The 25,633-nt window shown below is 48.9% G+C and overlaps 1 protein-coding gene across 6 annotated transcripts in view; it reads right to left on the minus strand.

Annotated features, from left to right (window-relative positions):
- The window catches only part of LOC149339902 (uncharacterized), a 553,936-nt gene that overhangs the window by 210,644 nt on the left and 317,659 nt on the right, over nucleotides 1–25,633 (minus strand). Inside the window, exon 18 of one of the 6 annotated variants that reach the window (XR_016283569.1) lies at nucleotides 25,111–25,172. The exons of 3 other annotated variants lie outside the window; for them this stretch is intronic. Coding sequence is in view for 1 of the 3 variants with exons in the window: in XM_089548584.1 (XP_089404710.1) it covers nucleotides 21,035–21,076 (42 nt within the window). In the remaining 2 variants the exon portion in view is untranslated. Of the gene's footprint in view, nucleotides 1–19,864; nucleotides 21,077–25,105; nucleotides 25,173–25,633 lie in introns of those variants that run through there. 2 more of the 6 variants (XR_016283568.1, XM_089548584.1) reach the window with 2 other exon arrangements.

The following is a 25,633-nucleotide window of genomic DNA, read 5'->3' on the forward strand; positions in this document are numbered from 1 at the left end:
GTCACACAGGACGAGTGGAAGGAATGAACATAAATGCACTAGAAATCCCTGCGCGTAAGCCCGCAGGACTCGGCTCCAATATCCGACCTTTTCCTTACTCCCCTCGCCTCCTTCTTTACACATCTTTCCTAGCCCTTTTTTATATCCCTCTCCCACCATTTCCTTCCGACTGGTGCGAGGCACGTTTGTCTTTATTTTAAGCCTACCCTTTCTGTTTACTTCTCACGTCATTAAGGTGAGAGAGGTCTAACAACTACGCGGAAAAAATTGCGGAAACAGAATTCTGAAAACAATTCGTTTTTCAACCACTGCCCGCAAGTCGCCCAGGATGACTTATAAAAACGACGCCGCACGTGATTCATGGGATGAGAAAGGGTGTCAGCACACGGTTTACTCCCATCCTCCCCAATTGGAAACAGTCAACGAGAAACACACAAGAAATCTACTATATTGCACATAAACACACTTTTTGGTATATCGGCTTTTCAACGGAATTCGCGACCTTATATAAGTTGACTGCGCCGTCCAATCTCAAGATGCAGCATCATCACATGACATCATGATGTCCCGTCCACGATAATACTAAAGAACACCACAGCTCATTATGTCAGTCTGCCGTAAAGTACTTGCGATAAATCGTAACAGGAGACCGAAAGGGCTGCACATTGCTCCCCACACCTGTCTATACCTAGTACATTCAAACAACGCGCTCCGCTGAGCGTTTGGGGTATTCACGGCTGCCTCCGGGGCTTGATGAAGCTTTCCGTATCATGAACAGTAAACCGCAATTCATACGAAAACCCCTGCACAACGGAACCCTGCTGCGAGCCTTACGCCGCACGCAAACGATATTAAAGCACATCGCAGTGCTCCGTTCCCGCGCACTAGACAAAAGTGTGGAGAATTCTATAACTGTCAATTCATGGATTTCTATAAACTAGTGCGATCATTCCCTCTGCAAAGAACGTAGATAAGTAACACTGCCAGAGGAAGCAGTCGCCGTGAACAACCACTCAATTAAGCCGTGTCTTCGTGACACTGCATTAACCATAGTGTACCAAAGCCTCCAGTGAAACCCACAGGAGAGACGTCAAGAGCGGCGCCACGCGGACTGACTCACAGGAAAGCGGGAGAGAACTGCGCACGGACCCGGCTAAGGTCGACTGGGGGAAAAAAAATTACCGACGATTACGTTACTTCCTAATGCGAAATTTGAGCGCAGCAAATAAGCTGTTTCACCTTTTCGATAGATTGAGGCAAAGAAATCGAGCAACACATGTATGCGCTATCACATATTTTTTTTTATTTTTCACACGTATTCCTTTAACAAAGACTCCACTAACAGTTCTTGAAAGTCATGAAGGAAGCTTTGTGGTCGGAGAAATAGACTGATATATGTTCGACTTGGTACACCAATGCTTGATTCTCAAAGACGAGATCTATACAAGTGCCTCGCGAGGTTGTCACAGCCGTGGGACGCGTTACGAGCGAGAGGGACGGGATGTTCTCCCGCATAAGTGTTAGGAAATTGCTGTTTGTCTTTATGTCAACATTAAAGTCCCCCACTACTAACATCGGTGTGGATCGATGGACGGTTAATGCGAGTTGCAGGAAGTGCACGACGTCTTTCGTGAGTGCGGTAGGGGCGAAGTAGGCAGCTACTACCAGCAAGCCGTTGGGCAACTTTGCGGCGCACAGTTCGGCAACTTCATGTGACGTGCCAAACATTTCGACTGGTATTGCAGAGAGACCTGTGCGCAAGTAGATAGCGACTCCCGCCGCTCTGTTGTGGTCTCTGCGAGCACCACAGCAGTATAGGAAATCTATGATTTCGAGAGGCTCTTCGGGATCCATCCAGGTTTCAGCAAAGCAAAGTACAGAGGAATGGCGCAGAATGTGATCGTGGTGTACGTCCTTGGCATGTGCGGCAAGGGAGCGTACGTTAAGAATGTGGTTGTGAATGATGAATCAAGTGCTGCCAGCGAATGACGCGTCCATTGGCTGTCTGCGTGTGTTACTGATATGTGGTGAACATGTTAAGCTTCGCCTGTAAGAGTGGAACGCGACAGCGTCTTGCAACGCTGCCAGGGAGTCCACAGAACGCCATCGCCAATTCGGCTGTACGCCTTGCTGGACGGTAAATTTATTTTTTGAGGAAAGGAAATGTATCTCTCTCTCGCATATCTGGGTGGACACCTGCACCTCGCCGTAAGGGAAAGGGGGAAGATGGGAGTGAACGAAGACGCCGTATTAGCTAGACGCGCCTTTGTTCATTCCAAACCATTCAGCTGGCATTACGGAGTGGCTAGCGTGCTCGTATCGCATTCCGGAGACCCTGGTTCGATTCCCCAACTCGACCAATTTCGTTCTCGGTTTTATTGATTTATGCGGTCTAACTAGAAAGGTTAATTAGGCTATTTCATATTTATATTCTTGTATTTCTATCCATCGTGTTCTGTCATTAACCTGTCAATTGTTGGAACTGTCTAGGATGTTCGACACAACGTATATGAAACGAGCAACGTCTTACTGAGTGGGGAAGTGCGTGGTGGTGGGGGGAACGCGGCTTCGTACTTATCTGTTTTTTTTTCAGCAGCGTCTCCTTCCGCGGACGCTGTTGTCGCTGCGGCGCGCGTCTTTCTTTTCTTTTCTTTTCTTTTCTTCTGACCTCTTCATTCTCCTCTATATTAATTAGGCTAATTGATTAATTAAGCAATTAACTAAACTCAGTCCAACTTAGTTGCAGCATCACTATACGATCCCTTTGATTGGTTGCATGGTTACTAGCCAAAGTACAATTGGCCCCATTTGAAATTCGCGCACTGTGACGTCACGAGCATTTCGACCAATTGAAAAGCGTTACATTGGGGGCGGAGCTGGTTACGAGGCCGACGCCGACGCCGACGCCGACGACGACGCGAAACCCAGGAACGGACGCCAAAGAGCTGCGCTCTAAAACTGCACCGCCTCGAGGTCGCTCAGCTCAGCATTGTGCGGTTGACAGCGCCATCACTTCAGCCACGCCGCTGTCAGAACGACGTGAAAGGATGTGTCTAGCGCACCGGGAAATCTTCCAGTAAGAAAGCACTGTACCGACAGGACGTTGCCAGGGAAGACCGGACCCTTTTCATAGATGTCAAGCCTGCTCGACGTCAGTAGTTCACGCCTGACTAGTGGGCGAATGGCAAGTTTTAAAAAAACCTAATATATGACCGAAGTTCGTGTTTTTTTTTTTTTAAGCTATGTTCATGTGGCATTACCCTGTGCACCAACTATGTATGCTCATCACTCTATATTCATCCTACAGATGACCACTGACGTCATTATCAGGGCGAAGTGCAACGTGGAAAAACCTAGTTCAACGAGTCATGAAAAGAGTCCAGTAAAACAGCAACAAGTGCTGCAATCATTTAGAGTGCGCCGTCCTTTGGAACCGAGCTTCTAGCAGAACTGGCCATTTTAGCATGTGCAGACCAGGGGCCGTATGCTATAAGCTGTCCCCTTGGTCCTCTGTAATTGGTCATCACTCAGATATAACCGCGGCTTTCATGCGTCGTTGGGAAACGACTCGGCCATTGGGTGGCTGGCGACTGAACCTCACTATTGCCTGCATATCGCAGCCGATAGCAGCCAGTCGTCAAGTCCAGTCGTCCGTTGTTGACAGGCCACTGCAATGTTCCTCTCCAGTGGCTGCATATCGTAGCCAATGGAAGTCAATGGCGATTTGCGGGCCCCAAACATCCAATGGCAGGGTGGCTTCTCAACGACGCTTGAAAGCTACAAGTATATCTGAGCGACCAATGACAGAGGACCAAGTGGACGCTGAATGTTAAATGGACAGCTAATAGAATACGGCCTCAGGATTCTGACTTGCTGACTTGTTTGCAGATCTGGCTTGTTTGCTGGCTGATTAGCGGCACCCACCGTGGCATAACAAGAGGCCAGCTGCCGTCAAGTCACTGTAATTACGGTTGCCTATCCGGCGTAACTCGACCACTCTATCACAGCTGTACTTCGAAACCAAAGTCCCACAATACAAAGCACAAATTCATCTTTTTTTGTATTAATCCCTTAGCGTTGGATAGGTCAGTGCATCAAAGTGTATTGCTGGGCAAGTTGGTGCCCGAATATCTTGGACAAAAAACAGAGCAAAAAGACGAAAATTTCGTGTGTTAACCTCGGATATAACGAAATTTCATCGTGTGACCTCTGATATAACAAACCTAAGTATGCCACCTCGTGTATAACAAGCCTAAGTGTACCACGTCGGACATAACTTCCACGTCGGATATAACGAACTTTAGTGTGTCAACGTCAGATATAAGTTAACAAACGTTTTCCTGTTAACACACTCAACGATACAGCGAGGACCGCCTAAGAGTGCTTATTTCTGCAACTGGGGACGGACACCGGTGAGGTAAAAAGCGCTGCGTAATAGTGCAGACGACACAAAGCAACATGACTCAACTCCTCTTTTTTGTGGAAACCATACTAAACTAAAAAAAAAAATACGTCTTAGCGAGTGAAGCCCGTTAACTCTCTTGCTGTTTTAGCTTTCTAGTTGCGATTACAGTAAATGTGTTTGGGGCAGTGCACATACACTCAAATCCCAGCTGATAGCACATCTTAACGCGGACAACGAGCTGAAAGTTCGGCCTAGGAACGACTACAGCAGCCTTCATCTTGCTCTGGGCTTACACCCGAGTGGATGGGAGTAGAAAACTGCGCAATACCGGAGTGTGGTCTCCTACCAGCGGCACCCACGCACCGGCCACGTCATGCGATGCATGTATCGAAGCCTGAGAACAGACAAACGCTTTTAACAGGACAAGCTGAGCAAAGGCTAGGGGGAAGTACGGAAAACCTCGGCCCAGCGCAAATTTATTTCCCGCGAGACAAAAGTAATGTGTTCCGCCATTCATGTCACGCTGGAAAAAAGAAAACGAAAAGTGCTTCGCACACAACCCTGTGCGAAACCAAGGAGAACAAAAGGAAGAGCAACAAAAAAAGAAGCAAAAAAGTCAGTGGGCTCTAACCACCGAAGCTTTGCTCGCATGACTGAAGATTCACTGAGAGAATTTTAAACTTACGACGCACGTCAACGTAACGGAGGCCGAATACAGAACACCAAGGATGCACGGAACCAAGCAGACCGACTTGCTTGAATGCGGGGCGCCTTGTTCGTTCTTCGTGGGAAAGAAAGTTCGTCCACAAGCAGAACGCAAACATTTGAGCGAGCGGCCTTAATCTCGCCCGCTAAGGCCGTTCGGAACGACCGAGGAATCTTTCCCGATTTTTACTGATGGCTCAAAGCAAACCAGCCAGCAGCTGGTGCCCTACGGGCGGGTTTTGCAGCGCCACACAGCGAGCAGGGAAACGAACAATGCGGCCAACAAATCCCGGGGGAAGGCGCGGGGAAAGGGAGGGAAATTCATTTCGCCAGGATTGAAGATCTTTCAGTTCTGCCAGCAGCCAAGAACATTATAGCTCCGGCATTCAATTACCCGTTGTTTTTCCAAGAAGCGCACCCGAACAGTTCGCGCCGAAACGTGGGCTTGATTGATTGTGCAAGAAAAACTTTCGCAACGAAGGTATTTACGTAAGTAGAACATATTGGAAATTTCAAACATACGGCGGTTGAGCCAAGTTATTAATCTCAGTGATCACATACGGATAATACGTTGCCCCGAGGTATAACTCGTTTAAAGTGATACGTAAATTTTCCTACTGCGAAGAAATATTCCGTGCTTAGCTCTCAACATCTGTCTGCTTGCTAAGAGATAGAAAACAGGAACGGCTAACAAAGGACGTTGTTAAAAAGTTAAAAAAAAGGGTTCGCGCTCTAGCTTTTTAACAAGAACCCTGGCTCTGAGTTTCTGCATTCTATGCTTTGATATAAACTTACTACCTGACAGACGAAAAGACGTAAAACCTTAGATTTCATCATTGTTGTACGCATAAGTTCCTAGCACAACTGGCTACGCGAAGCACGAGAGGCTTTTCGTTTTCTTTTTCTTCTCGCATCACCAAAAATATAGAATAAAATCGTCAACACGATTGTGTCCACTTTCATGTTGCTTTACTTCGTTAACGACTGGATAATTTTTAATGAGCACGTTTTTATTTAGTTCACGTTCATGTTGTGGAGGGCATACGGGACGCCACTTTCACCCTCAGTTTGAACTAAATTTGCGGGCCACCATAAAGACCGAATTAAATTAAAGCACCCCTAACTTTAGACACCAAACAAAAAGCGTCGCAGTATACTGAAGAACGCAAGCTCGCGCGAAGACGCGAGGACGAGCACACAGGAGCTAGTCCTAGCGCCAGCGCTAGCGGCTAGTCCCGTCTTTGTGTGTCCGTCATCGTGTCTTCGCGCAACTTTGCGTTCGTGCAATTATGTGCAGGACTCACTGTTACGGACAGCACGCGCTCGCTCGAAAAAGAGTGCTTGACCACATGGCCGCTATCTACAGGCGCTGAGCACTTGCCCAAGCCACAGTCCAGCCCGCATTTTGACGAAGGCAAAGCGCAAAAGAAGCCTGTGTTCCGTGCGAAGCCGGTGCCCGCCAGATAAGCCCAGATGATCGATATTGATCCGTAGCCTCCCACTACGGTGTCTCTCACTGCCGTGTGCGCTTTTGGTACGTTAAGCCATAAACGCCAAAACGTACCTGGAATGGCAGGGCGATCTACGGGGAGAAGCTCGCGCATTATTAGACACCTTTAGCATACAGTGTACCGTGTTACCATAACCGTTACCGGAGTACCGGGAGCCCGCGCGCAGCCAATGCGCACGCGCAAATCGCCTTGACGGGACCAGATGGCGCGAAGTACACACGAGCTGCGCGCGCGTCTGCAGCATCGGGACCAATCAGCGCACGCTCACCGGCGGTGGGCGGGCTCCCAGCAGTCCTGTATAACGGTAACGGCTAGACGGTACACGGTATGCTAAAGGTGTTTATTAAAAGACGCAGGTGCGTCGAGGGGCCGCATTACAGCATATTCCCAGTCCAATCCGTCCACTCAATCTGTTCGTGACCACAGACGGGGCGTGGCCAGAGCCGACCAATAGGAGCTGGGCTCTGAGACTGTCCTGAGACTCTCTTCAGACTGACAGCGTTCCGTAATTCGGCCCCTGATAGGCGCTCAACACACTCCACTTGCGCGCTGGAGAGGGGGGGGGGGGGGGCAAACTTTTATTTTCACCGGGCGGTTCTATTAGCGAGGCGCGTAGGACGCTGCAGGAAACCGGCGGCCTCCCCCTCCGGCAGGAAGAGCGGCCGCGGAAAACGACACCGCACAGATCGACCAGAAAAACCGCGCCTCGCCGGAAGGCGGTGGAACTGATCATATTCCCATCGACGGTTCTGCATCCGCAACAAAGACCACGCTGCGGACATCGGAAGAAGAGGTAGAGAAGCCAAGGCTCGCAGCATAGTAGTGACGTCGCGTCGACTGCCGAGTGACATGCAAAAGAAGGGAGGATCGATTCTCGATCAGCACCTCCCGGAAGCCGGAAGAAAACCACTTACCGCTGAGAATGCGCCAATCGGGAAACGAACCGGCAATGCCGCCTACACTGCTGGAGAGACGGAAATCAATAAAGCAAAAAAAAAAAAATGATGGAAGGCGCACCGCGAGCTCATTCCGCAAGCACGAGCTCGGCACCGCGCGCAGAACGGAGTCGTGGCTGCGGGGCTCCGACGGGCACCGTGAAGCGGCGTCTCAGCGAAGGCTGCTGCGCCTGTCAGGGCGTAACTCGTGTCGTTAGAGCTACGGCGCCTATACGCGTGCAAGGCAAGGGTTTAAAGAGGAGAAAAAGCAAAGAGGCAAGGCGGGACTCCCTGCTCGGGTGAAAAGCTATACGCGAGTGTTGTTTGGAAAAGTTCGTAGCTGCGCTTGACAGGTTCGTTTAATATAGCAGGCATTAATAACGACGAACTTGGGAACGACCCATGCGCTGTGCTCAGTGCACACAACAGCCCTGCGATATTCTCCCCATTTCACACACACGTAGCGTCCCTAAAAGCGCACGCGGCGGCTCTTCTTTCTTAGACGCTAAACAAAGCGTGTGCCAAAATTAAACCTTCTGAGCCCGATTCATAAGCAAGGATTACGTGCGCAAGGTGAAACACAAAGTTTAATGTGGCTGAAGCCTTCGCTCCACATTCGCTTGTTTAACGGAGCCGATCTCGCATAAAGCTCTAAAAAAATTATATATGTCTGTCATTTCGTTCACGAAAGCGCGTGGCCTGGACCCGTACTTTAGCAGGATAAAAGAGAAAACAAAAGATGTTTCTAGACCAAGGGAACTTTTTCGACTGTTCCCGCCAGCACCAGGACGACCAAAATAGACACTAACATTTTTTTTTTTTTTTTTTTGCAAAGCGCAGAAATGACACGACGAATAGTGACATCTCTCAAGGATAAAAGACGGCTATATGAAGCAGACTGTGGGGCCTCCGCAAATTTTTGCGCGAAAAACGGAAATCCAGCTGCCAAGGGCCGTTCTCCGAAAACCCATCACGAGTAACACAGGCCTACGGTAGGCTACCGTAGGGAAGCGGTAGGCTCCTGGATTCAAGTCTGCCGTGCATACACAAGCAAGGGAAGGCAAGTTCAAAAGGAAAACAGAAAATATCCCAAGGATGCAACGGAAAAACAGGAAAAGACTTCGTGCCGTCGTAAAATCATTACCATAAACGTTCCGGCAGATTCCTCAGAGAAAAGCCTGTGAGCAGCAGACAAATGGCGAACAGACAAGCTTAAAAGTGAATGCCTCGAATATCGTAGGGAAACCAGACGCGAAATTTCAATGCTCTACGCACGCCCCCGACAAATGAACAGAGGAAATCTGATGTGCTGCGTATGACACGAGCTTCCACGTACGTTATTCGGCGCCCGGCTGCCATTTCTGACTAATTAACATGCAAATCAGGGAAACGAAGATCTGCCAAAATTCGAACTATCCGTGCTTCAAGCAACGAAGTTACAAATGATTCGAAGTATACAGAAATGAAACCCATGCGTGCGTTTCAGTGATCAAGCACTTGGGTGAGTGCATTTCTTTTTATTTTCAGACTCTAGCACGATTTATGTCAAAAAAAAAAAAGAACAAACACTGCTGGGCAGAACCGAATACCGCATGCGCTCGTCAGCTCAAGTAAGCGGCGTCACACACCAAGCCACAGCGACATCCGCCATGTACAGGGAGTTTCACCTAAGACTTTACACAGTTTTTAAAAATAGGCTTTTTGAGTTGCAAGAGCGCTTTTTTCGGCACAGCATTGGCAGCAGTGTAGTACATCAGAATGCAGCTAAAACGTTATAGTTTAGCACGCTGGCTAACTAGTATAGAATAATTATTTTTTAACTATTACTGTTAGGCTCTTTGATTGTGTAGCCCACCGAAAGGAATATCTGCATCAGTTTTTAGAATTTCGAAAACGCGATTACCCTCGGCGCTGTGGCAAAACAAATTTTGGCTATTTTGACGAGTTACGTGCAGAGTAGAGGTTGCTTTGACTGCAAGCCCCTCGAAAGTGCATGTATTTTGGCGCGATGTAGACAAAATTTGTTGGGCCACAGCGCCAAGGGCAATCTCGTTTTCGAAATTCTAACAACTGATATGGATACTGCTTACTGTGAGCTGCGCGCCTCTAAACAATTAAGGAGCCTAACCATAATAGAAAAACGCTTACTATTCAGTATTAGTTAACAAGCGTGCTAGTTAGCTCATCGTAGCTGTATTATGATTGACTACACCAATGACAATGATGTGCCGAAAAAAGCGCTGTTCACACTCAAAACGACAGTTTTTAAAATTTGCGTAAAATCTTAGGTGAAACGCCCTCTATACCTCGGCGCATCTTGCACACAATTTCGATGCATCTCGACAGCAATGTCGACGCATCACGTACCCTAATTATGCTTGCACCATTTGTTTTCCGCTACAAGTTAGCATTATTTGCAGGCCCCGAGTCACAGAGAGAAACCAAGTCTTTCCTGCCGCCGCCAAGGGGAGGCACACGAGGAACGCTTTCTTTCTGGGACGCCCGTAACCATGGCAGATTACCGAGGCTACATTCTCGCACGCAGCAGTTCCTTCCATTTAGACGAGCTCTGCCTACTCGGAGCAGCGCAACGTTACCGACAGCGAAGCCGGGTTATCCTGCAGATCGCCAGGCCTGCCTCCCTGGGTTACCTGGAGCAATTTTCTTAAGCGATATGCGACGGCAAAGACGCCCGACGTAGCCCGAGGTGCGATTAAGCAGCGCGCGGTAGCCTAATTGGTTGCGGGATCTAACCCGCGGGGAGTTGGCGAGCGCCTTCCGATAGTTGAGCGCAGCGCACCACGCGGAGGCTGCCGGAATCTGTCACGCCAGCAAGCCAAGGCGCTCGAAACGTTCCGAACACCAGCTACGGAAGTGGGCTCTTTCGAAGCGGCCGATACCTAAATCTAATTGCGCCTCCACATTTTGCGAACGGCTGCGTGTACAATACTGCTGCGCCGTGGGCGACGCCTGCAGCGCGGCAGCACTCCCCAGTGCACTCAACCATCTAGCAGAGCAATAAAAGCAATGATATAAAATAAAAAAGAAAACCAAATTTCTGGAAGGCACATGTATTCCCATATACCAAGAAACTGCTTTTTTCTCTAATTACCTACGCATTACTTAATTTGAGTCAGAGCTTATTATATTAGCTCATTCCTCTAATTTCTGCTCATACGAAAGGACGCACGTTATGCCAACAAAGCCCCACCACTACTGGCGGTCTGGCAGAACCTTTGTAAAGCTTTTTTTTGCAGCCCCTGCTTTGCAAACACGTATGTATTTCTAGTGGCAGAAAAAAAAAATACTTTGCACACGCTTCCTTAGGCGGTCGTTAGTACAGCGCCCGGCTTCTCCTAAGTACCACCACGGCCGGTCTGGATGCGGCATCACGCGCCGCCGCTGTCAGTGGAATGGGGTTCGGAAAGTTTAACAAACTTATAACGAGATGCGCAGTGTAAAACAGAAAGCCTGAATACGAGTGGGATCTCATCCCCAGTATTTGGCAGAAAACGGGGTACGCCTCGTTCCGAACAAGTTTTTTTTTTCTTTCGTTTCACTTCTTCCTGTACTGCGCCTTTCTCCGCAGTATTTGCAGCTGTAGAGAGGCGCAAGGTCCGTTACAATGCATGTGAAACGGAACGTGACTGATCTGCCCACGACGCATTCTTTCGCCAAACACAGCACTTCTGAACTCAAAAGTTTTCTCAGCACTGATAGATTCCTATTTAAGCTCAAAACCTCTCTACGCCGACTGCGTTTACAACCGCGTTCCAGGGGCTTTCAGAAGCTGACAAGTAGCGCGAAGAGTTCATTTTGGGTGCTGAACAATAAAAGCAACAAAGATTTTTTTTTAAACGATAAAATAAGCAAGAAAGGGTAACCGAATTCCCTCCACGAACGCGGAATAAAAACAGCAGTAATTGCAATCTAACCAGTACAGAAGGAAAAAAAAGCAAAGGGGGGGGGGGGGGGGGGGGGTTAAAGCGAAGTGAAGAGAAAAATGACCCCCTGCTATTAATGCGTTACAAAACCAAGCGTCAAAAAGCAACTTTGGCTCACTAAGTGAGGCCGCTGCAAAAACGCGGCCACTAGCTAAACCAATCACCGACGCCAGCGCGACACACACACACAAAGGGTTACGCCAGGAACTTTCCGCAGGCAGCTGACCGCACGGACATCCACAACGAAGCGAGCCAGAAAGAGGCGCCAAAGCGCAAAGAAAGTAATATATCCAGCGCAGCGTCGCCTGGCATGACCGGTTCCCGGCGGCGCTGCTACGAGTGCCGAAGGGAATGACCGTCTCGCACAACGGGGCTCTCGGCGTCCGCAGGTGAAAGGAGTACGCGACCCGGCCGGTAACGCAATTCGCCACACGAAGGCGCCGCGACAGTCGCCCACTAGACTGCGCTCATTGGATTTGCGCCGCGCCAGTGCTGCAGGGTTCTTTTCCCTGGCTTGTGGAAGCGAGAATTGGCGCGGGCACAGCACTCCACTTCTCTTGCGCATATTCCTGTAGCGAGGCTGCGCCACCAGTTTTGCCTGCCAGGCATCTGCCGACCATCCGCGGAAGTAACGTGACACAAGGGACCAAAGCATGGGGGGCGGGTCACGACCATGTGCATACAAATAAATGAAACAGGTGCGAAAACAAAACAGGGGGCAACGCTATAAAGTATGTGCTTGAAATAAAACCACGCGACCCCGTGGGCGCTAGAGGAACGGATCTATTCAGAAAGAAGGTGTGTCTGCGAAGTTGCTTGAAGAGCAGAGCGGAGCACGCTTGATCATCGCCCTGGCTTGCACAGAGCAGACTACTGCGTCTGTATAGAGCACAGGGCGCTGACCAGCTACACGAAGCTATAGAGTGAAAACGGCTACGCCGAATCCATCCCATACTAGCAGCCACCTGCTAAATACTTTCCGTAGCGCTGTTCGCTTTACCGAAGCAAAACGAAAGTGTGCTTTCTCTCCTCTCCCATCCCTCTTTCGTGCGCAAACATCGCGTATCTGCGAGTGCAACGCGTCAGCGTTCTGCGAAGACCACGGAGCCTCTAACCTGGTCAGATGACCGCGCGAGCCGGTATCTAGGGGCCGCAGGGCAACCCACACAGTCGACGAAGAGGCCTGGGCAGACACCGAAAACTGAAATGCTCGTCGAATACGCGCCACGGGGCACATACGTAAGTTAGCACGTTGCAAGCGAAAAGAAAAATGATTAACAGCGCCATCGCCCCAGGGAACCTAGAGCGAGAGAGAGCTAGTTACTGCGCAACAAGCATTATGGCATCTGCCACCAAGCACATCATCTTCCCGCCTTCGTGCGCTGTTTTCCACACCACCTACAGTCATTCGTAATGTGTGCAGTCTGCTTTTTATCTACCGCCTGGTGACGTCAATCGAGAAGCGAGAGGGAGAAGAAAGGAGATCCTATTAAAGCGCCAAGTTTAGTAACGAACGCCGCAGTCGACCGGGCGTTAAACAGACTTTGGCTGTTGCCATCCAGGCGGTTTCGGCATTTAGACAGCCTCATTACTGAAATAACAGCAAGCAACATACAAAAAAGCCCAATGATGTTGCAGGGGGATCGCAAATGACTGCGCTAGAAATCGCGCCAGCAAGACGTAAATCGCTCATAACTCGACTGGTTCTACCCTCTACGAGGGTGAGGAGCTAAGGAACAAAATGATAATAAAACCTAAAAATTAAACAGAAACACTTTTTTTTTTTTTTTTACGAAGAGCAGCGCTGTTTTCAAGGCGGGAGAGGAATCGCGAGCATGATGTAAATTAAATGCGGATCATAACTGCTACACACGAGTAAACAGATGCCGTTGCGAATAGGGCGATGCTAGTGCATTTCGAACCCTGGCTATGCGAAGACAACAAACATTTCACGCTGTGTGCAAATAAGCGAGCGAAATCCCTCAAATCCCCCCCCCCCCCCCCCCACCTTCCCGGCCCTCCCAGCCTTACAGCAAAAAAAAAAAAAAAGCAAGAAGAAGTTTCACTGTTTCACACTTTGCGCACTTTGTCAAAGCCTTGGAAGTGATTGGTCTGCACTTCAGTGACGCAGCAATGGAGTACCACCCAATTATAGACAGTCACTCCTATCAGTTCCTCAGTAGCGGTATCAAGACGTCTTGATAGCTGAGATGCGACAACTGATCATTAAATATGTGGGTACGTGAGAAAATTAATGCCAAAGGGGACCGAAAGCGGAAAGACGAAGCTGCACTGCCGTGGAATATAGAGGGTGATTTATTTAATCTTTACAGACTTTTATTTAAAAACTGCGAGAGATACATCAGTGCGGTCTGCTGAAATAGACTGTACAGCAAGGCGGAGTACCTGCTATGAATAAACAATTATACAATTAACTTCAATTGATTAATATTCTTTTTATCTTTGGTCTTAGGGGGAAACGGTATATAGGCGCATATTGATGTCTGTCAACATCGAAAATAAGACCTGTTTTTAAATTTTCTTAATAGGCGACGTAGTTCAAAATATTGAACGTCAAAATACATACGCATTTGATAGCTTGTTGCGTTGGCTTTCCCTTATTACCTAATTATAAAATGGCGTCGCTCCGCATGATATCGTCGCCAAAATCAAGTTAACTTCTACATTACTAAACAGGTGATATAGGCGCCATTTTATAACGATGCCGTGCGGGAAAGCCGACGCAACGAGCTTTCAAATGCGAATTTTTGAGGTCCGATATTTCGAAACACACTGATGATTAAGAAAATTTAAAAACGTAGCTCACCTAGGGTGTTTACAGCCACCAATTTCGCAATACAGGCTTGTCCCATCAAATTAAAAAAGCAAAACGTTATATCAAACTTTATAGTTAATAAATCGTTTAATTATTGTTCGATGTGAGGTTCGTAATATTAGCCTTGCTATACAATCCAGCTCAACAGACCGCACCGATATACCTCTCACAGTTTTTAAAATAAATAACTGTAAAAGTTTAAAAGATCACGCTGTATACGAGAGTGACAAGTGTGAGGGATTGAGAAATCGTCTCCGAATGAATAGCGGTATTCGTTACTGCGTCCCTCGCTGCTCTATAGTCTGGCACTCTCTTCCCGGATTAGATTAATCTCCTCACCCTTCGCTGTCGACGCGTCCGCTGATGAGATAGCGACTGGAGAGGCTTGCGCTCCTCTAATCACGTCACTTCGTGACCTGCGATCTATCCAAGAGCATGACCGGGTACGAGGATATTTGTGCCGAAAATACCAGTGATGTAGCTAATGCAGCAGAAAGTGCCTGCAAGGAGACTGGGTTAAGTTATTGCGAGCATAATTTTGTCTTGGGTGGCCGGTATACTAGGAGATCTTAATATCTACGCAGGGGGCTCACAGCAAAAGTAGCTTCAGAAATAGAGCAGAACCAAATTGGAGGGGGAACCGAATCACTGCGACTGCTCTTCCGGGCAAAAGATCACGACGGCGCTTAGTGACAGGCGCGCATTGCGACGAGCAGAAGCACGAAAACGAGAGAGAGACCAATGACAGCAACAGACGCACGTAGAGGAACGGCCTTGACTCAAGTGCGCTCGGACGCACAAACGTACGCTCACAGATCCTACGGGCTTTTTCTGCGACTACAGGATCGCAACTCCGTCCTCGAAGACGCCAAGGGCACATCGCTATGCCGCCCATCGCTCTGATCCCGCCGTCCTCCGGAAAGAGTGACGGCCCCAATAGGCTTATGCAGCTTCCAGCCGTTCCCCGTGGCATAAATCACAGTCGATCGGCGCGGGCTCGAGAGTTAAGCCGATTCGAAAGACGCGCTAAGTCCACCGATCGACCTTCCACGTGGCCCACAGGGGTGGGCGAGAGAGGGGGCTTCGCAACAGAATCCACCGTCTGGCATGGCTGTTGCCATCCACTCAGAAGATCCGAGATTTTCAGGGAAGGGGCAAGCGACGCCAATAGACGGCACTGGTTTACCGAAGACGATTTGCACTAACAAGCGTTTCTCAGCTACGATCACCAGCACACCTTGGGCTGCTCGAAACGAGCTCAATTCAAAGGGCCGTGTCACGCCGGCAAATAGAATTTCCAATACCTAAATCAGAGAACGAGTTCAAGCTGAAGGTTTCAGAAAAAAGGAATGCACGAGCGTGCTCATCACTGACGTGCCAACCCCTGTGCGACATTTCCGAATAATTATACCTGCCATGTGTCAAAATTTGGAAGATTTAGTTGGCCATATAACAGCGCGGCGCTGGCACACACCCAATTTACATGAATACTTTCGGAGTGACTAAGCCATAACCCGCTCCGCTTGGCAAAAAAAAAATTAAAAAATGCACGACAGGCTTGCTGGGAACACAGTTCAAAATGGTGGTCGTTCAAGAAGAGCCAAGTTTTGGAGGGTCCAGCCACGCCCCCGGGGCACAGGTGCCTTTCTCTTTTCCAGCCACACATTTTCGCGACGGGAGACGCAAGTGCTTTTTGCGCTCGTCTTTCAGAACGCGGAGCGTGATCCGCAGCACTCGCATGCGGTTGACGCCGCCGACAGGCGTCTCATTCGTGGAGGCGTGGCATGAGTGAAAATGACGCAAGCTACGCGATAAGTGGGAACGCCAAAGCGCGGACTAAAGCTGATTCGGCCTCAGTGAGCTTTGATGGGCGCTGCAACTTACGATGGACAACTTCTAAACGCCGCGGTGTTTCCAACGGTCTTTCCTCACCGCCACAGATGGAACACCAGCGCTAGCCGCGCACGGGCGCGTGAGACCCATGCAGCTCGTTATCTTCAAAATGAGCGAGGCTCGAGAACGCGCGCCTGGCCCGAGCGGAACGTGGTCGTAACTCCGCCGCTTACGCCGGTGCGCATTCTTTAGCGGCGAGGACGGTACCGTGCGCCGCGCGTTCGCGCGTTTCTATTAGCTAATGTGAACGGCGTGCATATTTGACAGGAGTGCTATCACCGCCCAGACCTTCTCCGCCGACAGTCTGCGCCACGCCCTCCCCAATCTCGCAACGATAGCGTCGAAAACTGGGCGGGTAAACACTCGACGGAAACGCGCCAAACAAGCAGGAAATCCGACATGCCGGCAGCTGCACTGTGCTGCACTAACGCACGAAACATGCTCTTAGTTGTAAAAATTTAGCTTTCAGACTTTTAGTCCACACCGGAATTTGGTAGCAAACATATATCCGCCGCGGTGGCTCAGTAGCTTTGAAGTTCTGCTGCTAATCCCAAGGTCGCGGCTTCGATCTTGGCCACAGCGGCCACATTCCGATGGGGAAAAAATACAAAAGCACCCGAGCGCTGTGCAAAGTCAGCGCACCCTAAAGGATACCAGGTGGTCTCACTTACCCCGGAGCCCTCCACTGCGGCGTACCTTCCAGCCTGACTGTGAACTCGGCACGTTAAACCTAACAATTTACAATTATTTACGTGCGGTACCGATTCCCCCGCGAAAGCTCACGGTTCCTCATAAACTGCCAAATTATAGAACAAGGCAGAATTTTCGCTGTCAGGAAAATTTGTTGGCGGCTCTAGTAGCAGCATAGCGCAGAGGACGAGTTGGTATTGCATCTTGAAAGAACGAAAGTGCGAAACTTGAACGAAAGACAGGCAAAATGAAACACAATATGTGATCGTAAGTATTTCGCGACACAGTGTACATTAAGGGTGTAATCAACGGGAGAGAATTTTGATAGTAAGGAGTCATGAAGTATCGCGTCTGGAGTCGCCTCCAGGTGGTCTTCTGCTCCTTAGCTACGGTTTTGTCTGGGGGGGATCCTCGTTTTTAGTTTGAAATGATTGGTAATGCCGCGATATGATGCAAGGACGTCCTTCGAGAAACTTGCAGTAACTATCGCGTCCCCTGCTCGGCTGCCGAATACTCTAGCTTTAATGTGTGCCGCATCGGTGCAAGGATTCCTCGAGTGAGCCGGGACCCATATCAACTCAACAGTTCTAAGTTTCTTGTTCGACCCAATATGTGCATTCTTGCCTGAAAAATGCTGCCTCATGCATATCATACCAGTCGGCCTTGCGGGTCCACCGCCGCTAGTGCGAACGCTTGTGCTTGTTCATGTTGGCTGTACATTCTGTGTAGAGCTTTTGCACTAGCTATCCTTCTCCCCTCGAGGTGAGCAGGATGCATATTCTGATGCAGTGGCGTGACTAGTATTTGCTCAGGATTCGTTCAGGCATTTGTGTCTTGGTGCCTAGTGGTGGCAGCTCGATGCCTAGTCCTAGGCGAGCAAGTATGGCCTTCCTTAGGGAAAGCCGGCCTCGTTGCATTCGTGAGTGTGCTTCCTTATACTCGCACAGGGTGTTGAGTACTCCTAGGCCCAGGAGGCCTTCGGCGGAAGTACAGTTCGGTAGCTCCAGTGCAACCTTACATCCGTGTCCAATTATACCTCTACTTTGGCGTTTCCAGTGATGTCTAATTTCAGGTATGGGAGTACGTAGACAAGCCTGCTCAGTACGAATGCTTGTACTAATCTGCAGAGTTCTTTCTTGTTCACTCCCGACCTTTTGTTGCCAATTCGTCTGCTTAGTCTTACTGTCATGTTGACTGAGTCATTCTAACGTTTTCTTGTCCTCGTGTATGACTGAAGGAATAGTCCCAGGATTCTTGTAGATTGAACTTCCTTTAGAGGGAGCCCTTCCACCCAGATGTTAAGTGGCGACGGAGGCTTACAATTTTTGGCTCGATCGCTTCTTGCTGTGCGCCTGATTACGAATAATTCGGACTTAGAGGACGAGCAGGTTAGCCAGCTTTACCAGCCAGGTCTTATATTATTTCTACAGCTTCTTGAAGGGCCATAGGATTGAACCCTCTGGCATTCCTTTATCTCCCAGTGATATAGGATGTGATTTCACCTCTCCCGCTGCTAGCTCTGCCGTTCTGTTACTCAAAAATGACTTTATGTAATAGAAAGTTCTTTCTCCTGGGTTAATACTCGAGATATTCTTTAAGATAGCATTGTGCGTGACGCTATCGAAAGCCTTGTTTAAAACCAAGCCAAATATGACTTTCGTTCCTCTGCAACGTTCCGGGTCTACTATGTCTGCCTTGAGTTGCAGTATGGCATCTTGGGTGGAAAGATAGCCCTAAGTCTAGCGTGGAGCTTGGAAGTAAATTATTGTCCTCAGCGTATTCTTAGTTGCAGTATAGCATCTTGGGTGGAAAGATTAGCCCTGAGTCTAGCATGGAGCTTGGAAGTAAATTATTGCCCTCAGCGTATTCTTAGTTGCAGTATAGCATCTTGGGTGGAAAGATTAGCCCTAAGTCTAGCATGGAGCTTGGAAGTAAATTATTGTCCTCAGCGTATTCTTGAAGGCGGACGAGAACTACATGCTCCATTAATTTCCCTACGCAGGATGTCAAAGAAATTGGGCATAGATTCCCTATACACAACTTCTTGCTTATAGGGAAATGCAAAGCAGAACAAACAACAAGATGGCAAGAGTAACTGACAGCAGTTTGATACCCGAATTGCAGTCAACACGCCCCTGCTCCAGTACACGCCTCAGCTTCTGAAGATACGTGCAGTAACGGCAACAAAGGCTCCCTTGAGAGCAGCGCCATTCTTCGTGCCATAATACAAGTGAGCAAAATAAAAGCGAGGACCTCCCGAAAAAAACCTTTCGTTAGACGACGTTGTTTACTGACTTCGAGACGTGACGAATAATCCACTTCCTTAAAGCTCCTGCAAACGTCCTAGCTAGCAAAAATAATCGATCCAGCTAGGTAAAAGAAGTACACAAACATGCGCTTAACGCTGGCGCTCCACCCTCCCCGCCCCATGAAATACGGCACAGAATCTGTCCCCGAGGAGCCCGCCCAGGTACGCGGTCTCGATCGGCGCAGTAGCCGCCCTCCCCAAGGACTCGCCGACTCCTGGTTCGACTCCTCCGCTGAGCAGAGCGCCGTTAACTGCCGCACTGCTTCCTGTTTTCGTGAGCGCCTAATGCGCTTCCCTTGTACTCGCGTCGCATAAATACACCGGCGCAATCGGCTCGGACCAATTCTCCTGGCGCCGGCCGTCGATTTCTTCGCAATCGCTTCAAGCTGGGCTGCGTCCCTTTCGGCATTCGAACGAGCAGGACTCGCCACTATTCCCATTCTGAGCATTGCATTCATCGCGGCGACGTAATCGCCAGTGAGCGAATTCGTTAGTTCCCGCGCCAAAGCTCGAATGCAAGCAAAGTTGTTTATTAGATCAGAAAGGTGGTAGCCAGCAAAGTTCAGCTAGCCAAAAAGACAGAGCCTCCAAAATAGCAGAAAGACGAAGTCCCAGGCTGAGGCGTTGTATGTGGGGCATAGCACGTGCAGGCAACGTAAGTTTTTGTGACATGGCACCCGCGATAAACTGTGTTTCGTTTTTGTATGTTTCTTTTTGCTCACTCAGACTTCACCCTCAAGACCACCGCTATAAACAATGCGCCCGCATTTCTTCGACAGAAACTCTGCCAGTGTTATCCCTCATACTACAGGTGCTCAGGGTATGCTACACGCCGGCTTCGCTCCTCTGCCAAGCGAGATATAAGTGCTCATCTCGTAAACTTCGCATGTTTGTTTCTTTGCGCTCTCGCTTACAAAGCCACGTCAGGAATTACATTGAATGCATGGAACGGGGGTAGCATACAAGCAAGATAGCAAAACTGACAAATTAAAGTATGAAAAATCAACTCCTAGTCAGGTAAAAGCGAGCAACTACAATAAAGCAAACCAAGGAGGGAGAAAAATGAAAGAAACTGTTTATGAGAAAAAAAAAGATTGATACCTTAAACCTGCATGCCGTTAAATGCGTTTCCATTTGGTTCGTTATTATATATCCGGTACTCTCTATTTTTCACTTCCTTCCAGTTTTGTCATTTCTCGAAGACTGAATCTATTCTTCAGGAGCAGTGCGTGGAAAACTCCGCAGTCGCCACTGCCACCGGGTAAATTGAAAATTGAATTGAGTACACATCGGTTTTCAAATGGGTACAAGCTTTTCACTGGATTGGTGCTCGGCTTCTCTGGCGTCAAATGGTTACAAAATGGATGTTGCTTGGAAAATCTCTTTGACTCTATCTTGCCAAAAAGAAACCGTCTTGTGTAGGCAAAAAAAAAAAAAAAGACCCTCGTGCCATGGCGCTTGTAGGTCAAACCGTCCTTGCGCCATTAAATTCATCACCATCATCAGACATGGAATCAACGATCTTATGTTCACTGATTCGCTTTTCTACAGTAGCTTTGTCAAAAGTTTTCATACAGCACACAGGTTTAAGTTGTAGCACGACTGCAATCCTTAATATGGATTTTTTACCCCTTCCTGTAATGTTTTGTCCACCTTTTCGCCTTGTCATCTTCGCGACTTCCAAGAGACGGTAGCAAACCGCGTCCACGTCAAGCAGGGATAGTGGCTGAAGTATCTCCTCATTCTTAAAGCAGCCAGCCTAATTACTATAATTGCCAGCTTTGCGACATTAAGCGCGCAGGTAAACCTATAGAGGTGGTGGTGGTGGCGAACAATACGGGGTCGGAATCTGTAAAACGACAAACAAAAAAGCTTGTTCATTAGCGGAGCGCGACCCGGATGCAGTGAAAGTAATGCCCAAAACATTCTTCCCTCCGCGGTATTCGCACCCCGCAATGAATTATGCATTACACAACATGCGCGCGCTTTGGTCGCACTCTGCAACACGCCCGAGACCGCTTGGTGAGGCTTGCCGGCCGACATTACAATGCAGCCACGACCCTCCAGAGACGCCGTCGCGTTTCCAAGCGGACGGTCCAGCTGACGTACCTTATCACACGACAAAAGGTAAACACAACGCGCAGCTAATGCATTCGTGGCGCCACGATGGCGCCGTATGCGTCCGCTCCTGTTCAGCGTTGAATTTGCGAAGAACTGTTTTCTTCATATTTTATTTAAGAGTCGAGTGCAAGGCTCCACAAGTGCCAGATAACGACTGCTGCACACACTGGACACAGCTCAGGGTAAAACGACTCCTCGCCAAAAAGCTATGCGAGTCTCTTTTAAACGAAAGCATCCATTCTTCCTGCTTAGTTGCGGCAAATGAGCCGTTAACTCCTTGAGATGCTTCGAATACATCGCATCTGCAGTACAATATATCCAGCTCGCCAAAAGCGCTAAACGCTGGCAAACAGCGCCACAAGGACGTGAAAAGAGCTCGCAGGGTTTCTTCCCACGTAAAACGACGGTAAAGCCCACACTAACGCAGGGCACCACTTCATTCAAAGAGCAGTCTTCTGGGCAAATGGGCACGCGCCTATCATGAAGAAGCGCCACAGTGGAAGTCACCCTACAAGAGTCCGGTGAACAAGCCAAACGCGACACTGAAACTTATTGCACCCACAACTTGCACGCGCACTTCAACACGCTCGTGTTTCAAAAGCTGCCATTGCGCCAACCTACGAGCCTCACGCTTTCCTTCATAGCACAACTCCAACGATTGTGAAGTGCAAGTTGCCTTTGCCGAACACACGACCCTCACGAGACCTCATACCGCTGATTCTTCGATCGCTGGCGTTGAAGAAACAACTGGTCCGTCCAGCTTTGATCAGAAGTCTGGTTAAGGCTAATTCGCCTATGGTGACATTTACACTGGACGCAAAACACAGCGAGGTAAGAAACACGGACGACATGAGCTAGTAGAGTCTACCGGCTATTCAATCAACAGCGCACACTAGTGGACATCAGTTTTCATTCTTGTCACTGTATGTTTTCGCCACACGGTAAAAATGTTCAGTAGCGGACCTAGAGCGCTTTCCGCTAAAAAACGTGCACCGCCGCTAACAACAAAGGATAGCTGCTGCGTGCCGCTGCGCAAAACAAGGACGCCCGAGTAACTAGGGTTCTCAAAGAGCAAGCCAAGCGCAGGAGCCGAGCGCAAGAGCCGACCGAAGGCAAACACAGCAGAACAGAAACAATGTTTGGGCCTCACGCAGAGCGCTGAGGCTCACAACGTCGCCATAAGAAATGAAGCGCGCTTTGGCCTCCGGCCCGCAGCATCCTTCGTCACTAAGCGCCGGAAGGAGAGACACGAGTGCTTTTTGGTGCGTGGTTCAGGGCACCTCGGTGGAAAAGCGCGACCGCCAGGCGCGACCAGCGCCTGGTGAGGACCTTTATGCTTTCCGACACGATTCCCGTGAGCATGGTAACGACAAAGAGGCGGTGGATGATTTTGTTCGGACGTTCCCTTCATTCGCTTGAAAGCGCGAAAGGCGCACGGAAGGAAAAACGAAGAAAAACGACGGCTCATTGCTTGTAACAAATTAGGACGTGAGAGAAGCTGCGTGTGCCGCACCAGGTCGGTGTGAGGATGCTACGCTTGCCAGACATGTTACCCATAGTGCGTGGGAAGAAAAAAAATACGGATGCTAAAGGGTACATTTCCAAGGGCGCACTTTTCCTTAGCATCTACAGAAGCACCAGCAGCGAGCCGAACGAAAGGATGCAGCCCGGCTGATGAGCTGCCTGGTAACGCTGATTAAAGACACAGTGAAGTTCCAATAACTCATAGAAAAGCTGGCAATCGGGACCAATCCAAGCCGCAAGCTGAGCTTTTAGCTCAGAATCACCACCCCTTAGGCATACCGTATGAAATACCAAAGCCCCACGTTGAAGCGGAGCATGGAACTGATTTTACTTCGACAAAATGAGCCATGCATTACCGGCACCACACGAAATCGAAAGTGACTGTTTGAGACACTATGCCCTATTTAACAAAATTTACAGCGCCAAACCACGCCAAAGCTTAAATTAAACGCAGTAAGGCAGTAGCGCCCTCATGTGATTAACGACTCGATAAGCAATCCAACGAGAGAAAGCTACCTGTATAAAGCTACCTGCCGATGGCAGATTGGACGCCGGAAGTGCACACGCAGAGAAGCTTTATAAAAAGCACTACATCGACCAAAATAATAAGACAGCCCTTCGATCCACCTCTTAAATTTAAGCTGTAGGGCGTGCACAATGCATCAGCACCCGCCGCGGTAGCTTAGGGGTTAAAGCGCTCTGGTAATCAGGCTGAGTACCCGTTCGAACCCGGCCGCGTTTCGATGGAGGCGAAACGCAAAAGGCGCCCGTGTGCTGTGCGATATCAGAGGACGTTGAAGATCCCCAGGTAGCCGAAATTGTTCCCGAGCCTTCCACTACTGCCCCTTTTTCTGTCTTTTCTTGTTCCCACAAACCTTCTTCCCTTCAGACGACACGGTTCCGTTCATCGAGAAACGAGACGGGCACTGAGCCAACTTTTATCATTAAACACCAATTATTGCCAATATACCCAATACAACGCATCCGCAAAGAGGGGTACGCACAGCAAAGGAAGCGAGCGAAAACCGATAAAGTGAAGCCCAAGAGAGAGAAAAAGAGAAACCGTAGGTTGAGGAAGCAGCCGGCGCTTCCTCAAGGCCTCCGGTGATCCCTTCTGAGATCGGAGGTCCTATTCTTAGAGAATAAAGCCCATTTTGCCATCGCTAGCGTGCCCTGCCCCTAAAACACCATTTATTCCATAAAAAAAGCTCAAAACCAAAAATCAGACACAAATAAAAGCTAAAAAAAAAAATTAATGACACTGTAACAGCCCGCATGTGCTCCACAGAATTCTGAACAAATGAAAGTGGACAAAAAGTGAGCGAGACGCGGCAGGTCGCGTATGACGGTTCTCTTATTTCAACTGTGGTGCCTGTGTTCCGATTTTCCACTCTACGCAATGCCCTTTTTTGTTTCCCAGCGTCTTTGCACGCCCTACTGCTTAGGCGTCTCCTCAGAGACCCGGAAAATGGACGCAAAATTGATGCCACAAAATCAAGCGTTCAGAGTTCTCTAGCTGTACGCTTATCGAACCAGTTCCAATGCTCTGCTTCACGTAAACCACTAGTGTCGATGAAAAAGATTTTACTAAATAGCATGAGTCGAATTTGCTCGCTTCTATAATCAATTGTTTTGGATTATTTGCGCCCTCCAAACTATCCGTGATTATTATTACTGGTTTGGTTTATAGCGGTTTAACGTCCCAAAGCGACTCAGGCTATGAGGGACGCCGTAGTGAAGGGCTCCGGAAATTTCGACCACCTAGGGTTCTTTAACGTGCACTGACATCGCACAGTACACGGGCCTCTAGAATTTCGCCTCCATCGAAATTCAGCCGCCGCAGCTAGGATCGAACCCGCGTCTTTCGGGTCAGCAGCCGAGCGCCGCAACCACTGAGCCACAGCGGCAGGGCCAATTATTATTACTAAAGGAACAGCCCAGTTATGTGATATGGCTGCACCCGCGTCACTGAAACAAAAAGGGATTCTTTTCCAGGCTGCATACGGTTATTTCTTTCCTCGCCTTCAAGCGTTCCCAATCTACGCCATTAGGAGTATACTCGAAACAGACAGTTTGCTCGGCACTGGTAATGGCGCAACTACTTTAAAGTCAAGCGAATTCATAGTAGACACGGAGTTCCGGTGGCACTGTTCGACCTGCAATGGCGCTATGGCACTCGACCTAATGTCAGCAGACGAACTAGAAGCTTTGGTAGAAACAGGCGAAAACACACCACACCTGAGGGGTACACTTTGTACACGGCCGGTTCCTCGACTGCGGCAAAGAAATGCGTCACGTACCTGAAAAAAGCAAACAAAAATGCAAACATATTAGAATAATCGAATTCATTCGACATTTCTGAAAAAAAAAAAATAAGAGAGAGAGAGAGGGAGCGCAATCAGCGGCCCTGCGATGTAAAATGAAGTGGGTGGCTATCTCATGCCAGTCTTATGCAGCCTGTTTCCATAGCAATTGGGCACGGTCGTCTAGTCTGCGTGACGAGCAGAACATATCCAGTCCAGCATATGCTATCGCAAAAAGGGAGTTAGGAGGGCCATCACGAGGTACAACCGAATTAGCTGACCGAAAACATTAGGCGCGTTAGTATTACATGCCTTTTGCGCAAGCGAGATAACGCACCGACCACAAAAGACTCTCAGAACGGACGTCAAAGCGAATTAATTCAAGCTACCTAAACGCATTTCGCTGTTTGTTTTTCTTTTTATACGCAGCGGGCCCCATTATTTCGGCACACGCGAGC

Source organism: Amblyomma mixtum, chromosome 6 (assembly GCF_055824585.1).
Source record: "Amblyomma mixtum isolate Tamu chromosome 6, ASM5582458v1, whole genome shotgun sequence".
Classification (NCBI taxonomy): Eukaryota; Metazoa; Arthropoda; class Arachnida; order Ixodida; family Ixodidae; genus Amblyomma; species Amblyomma mixtum.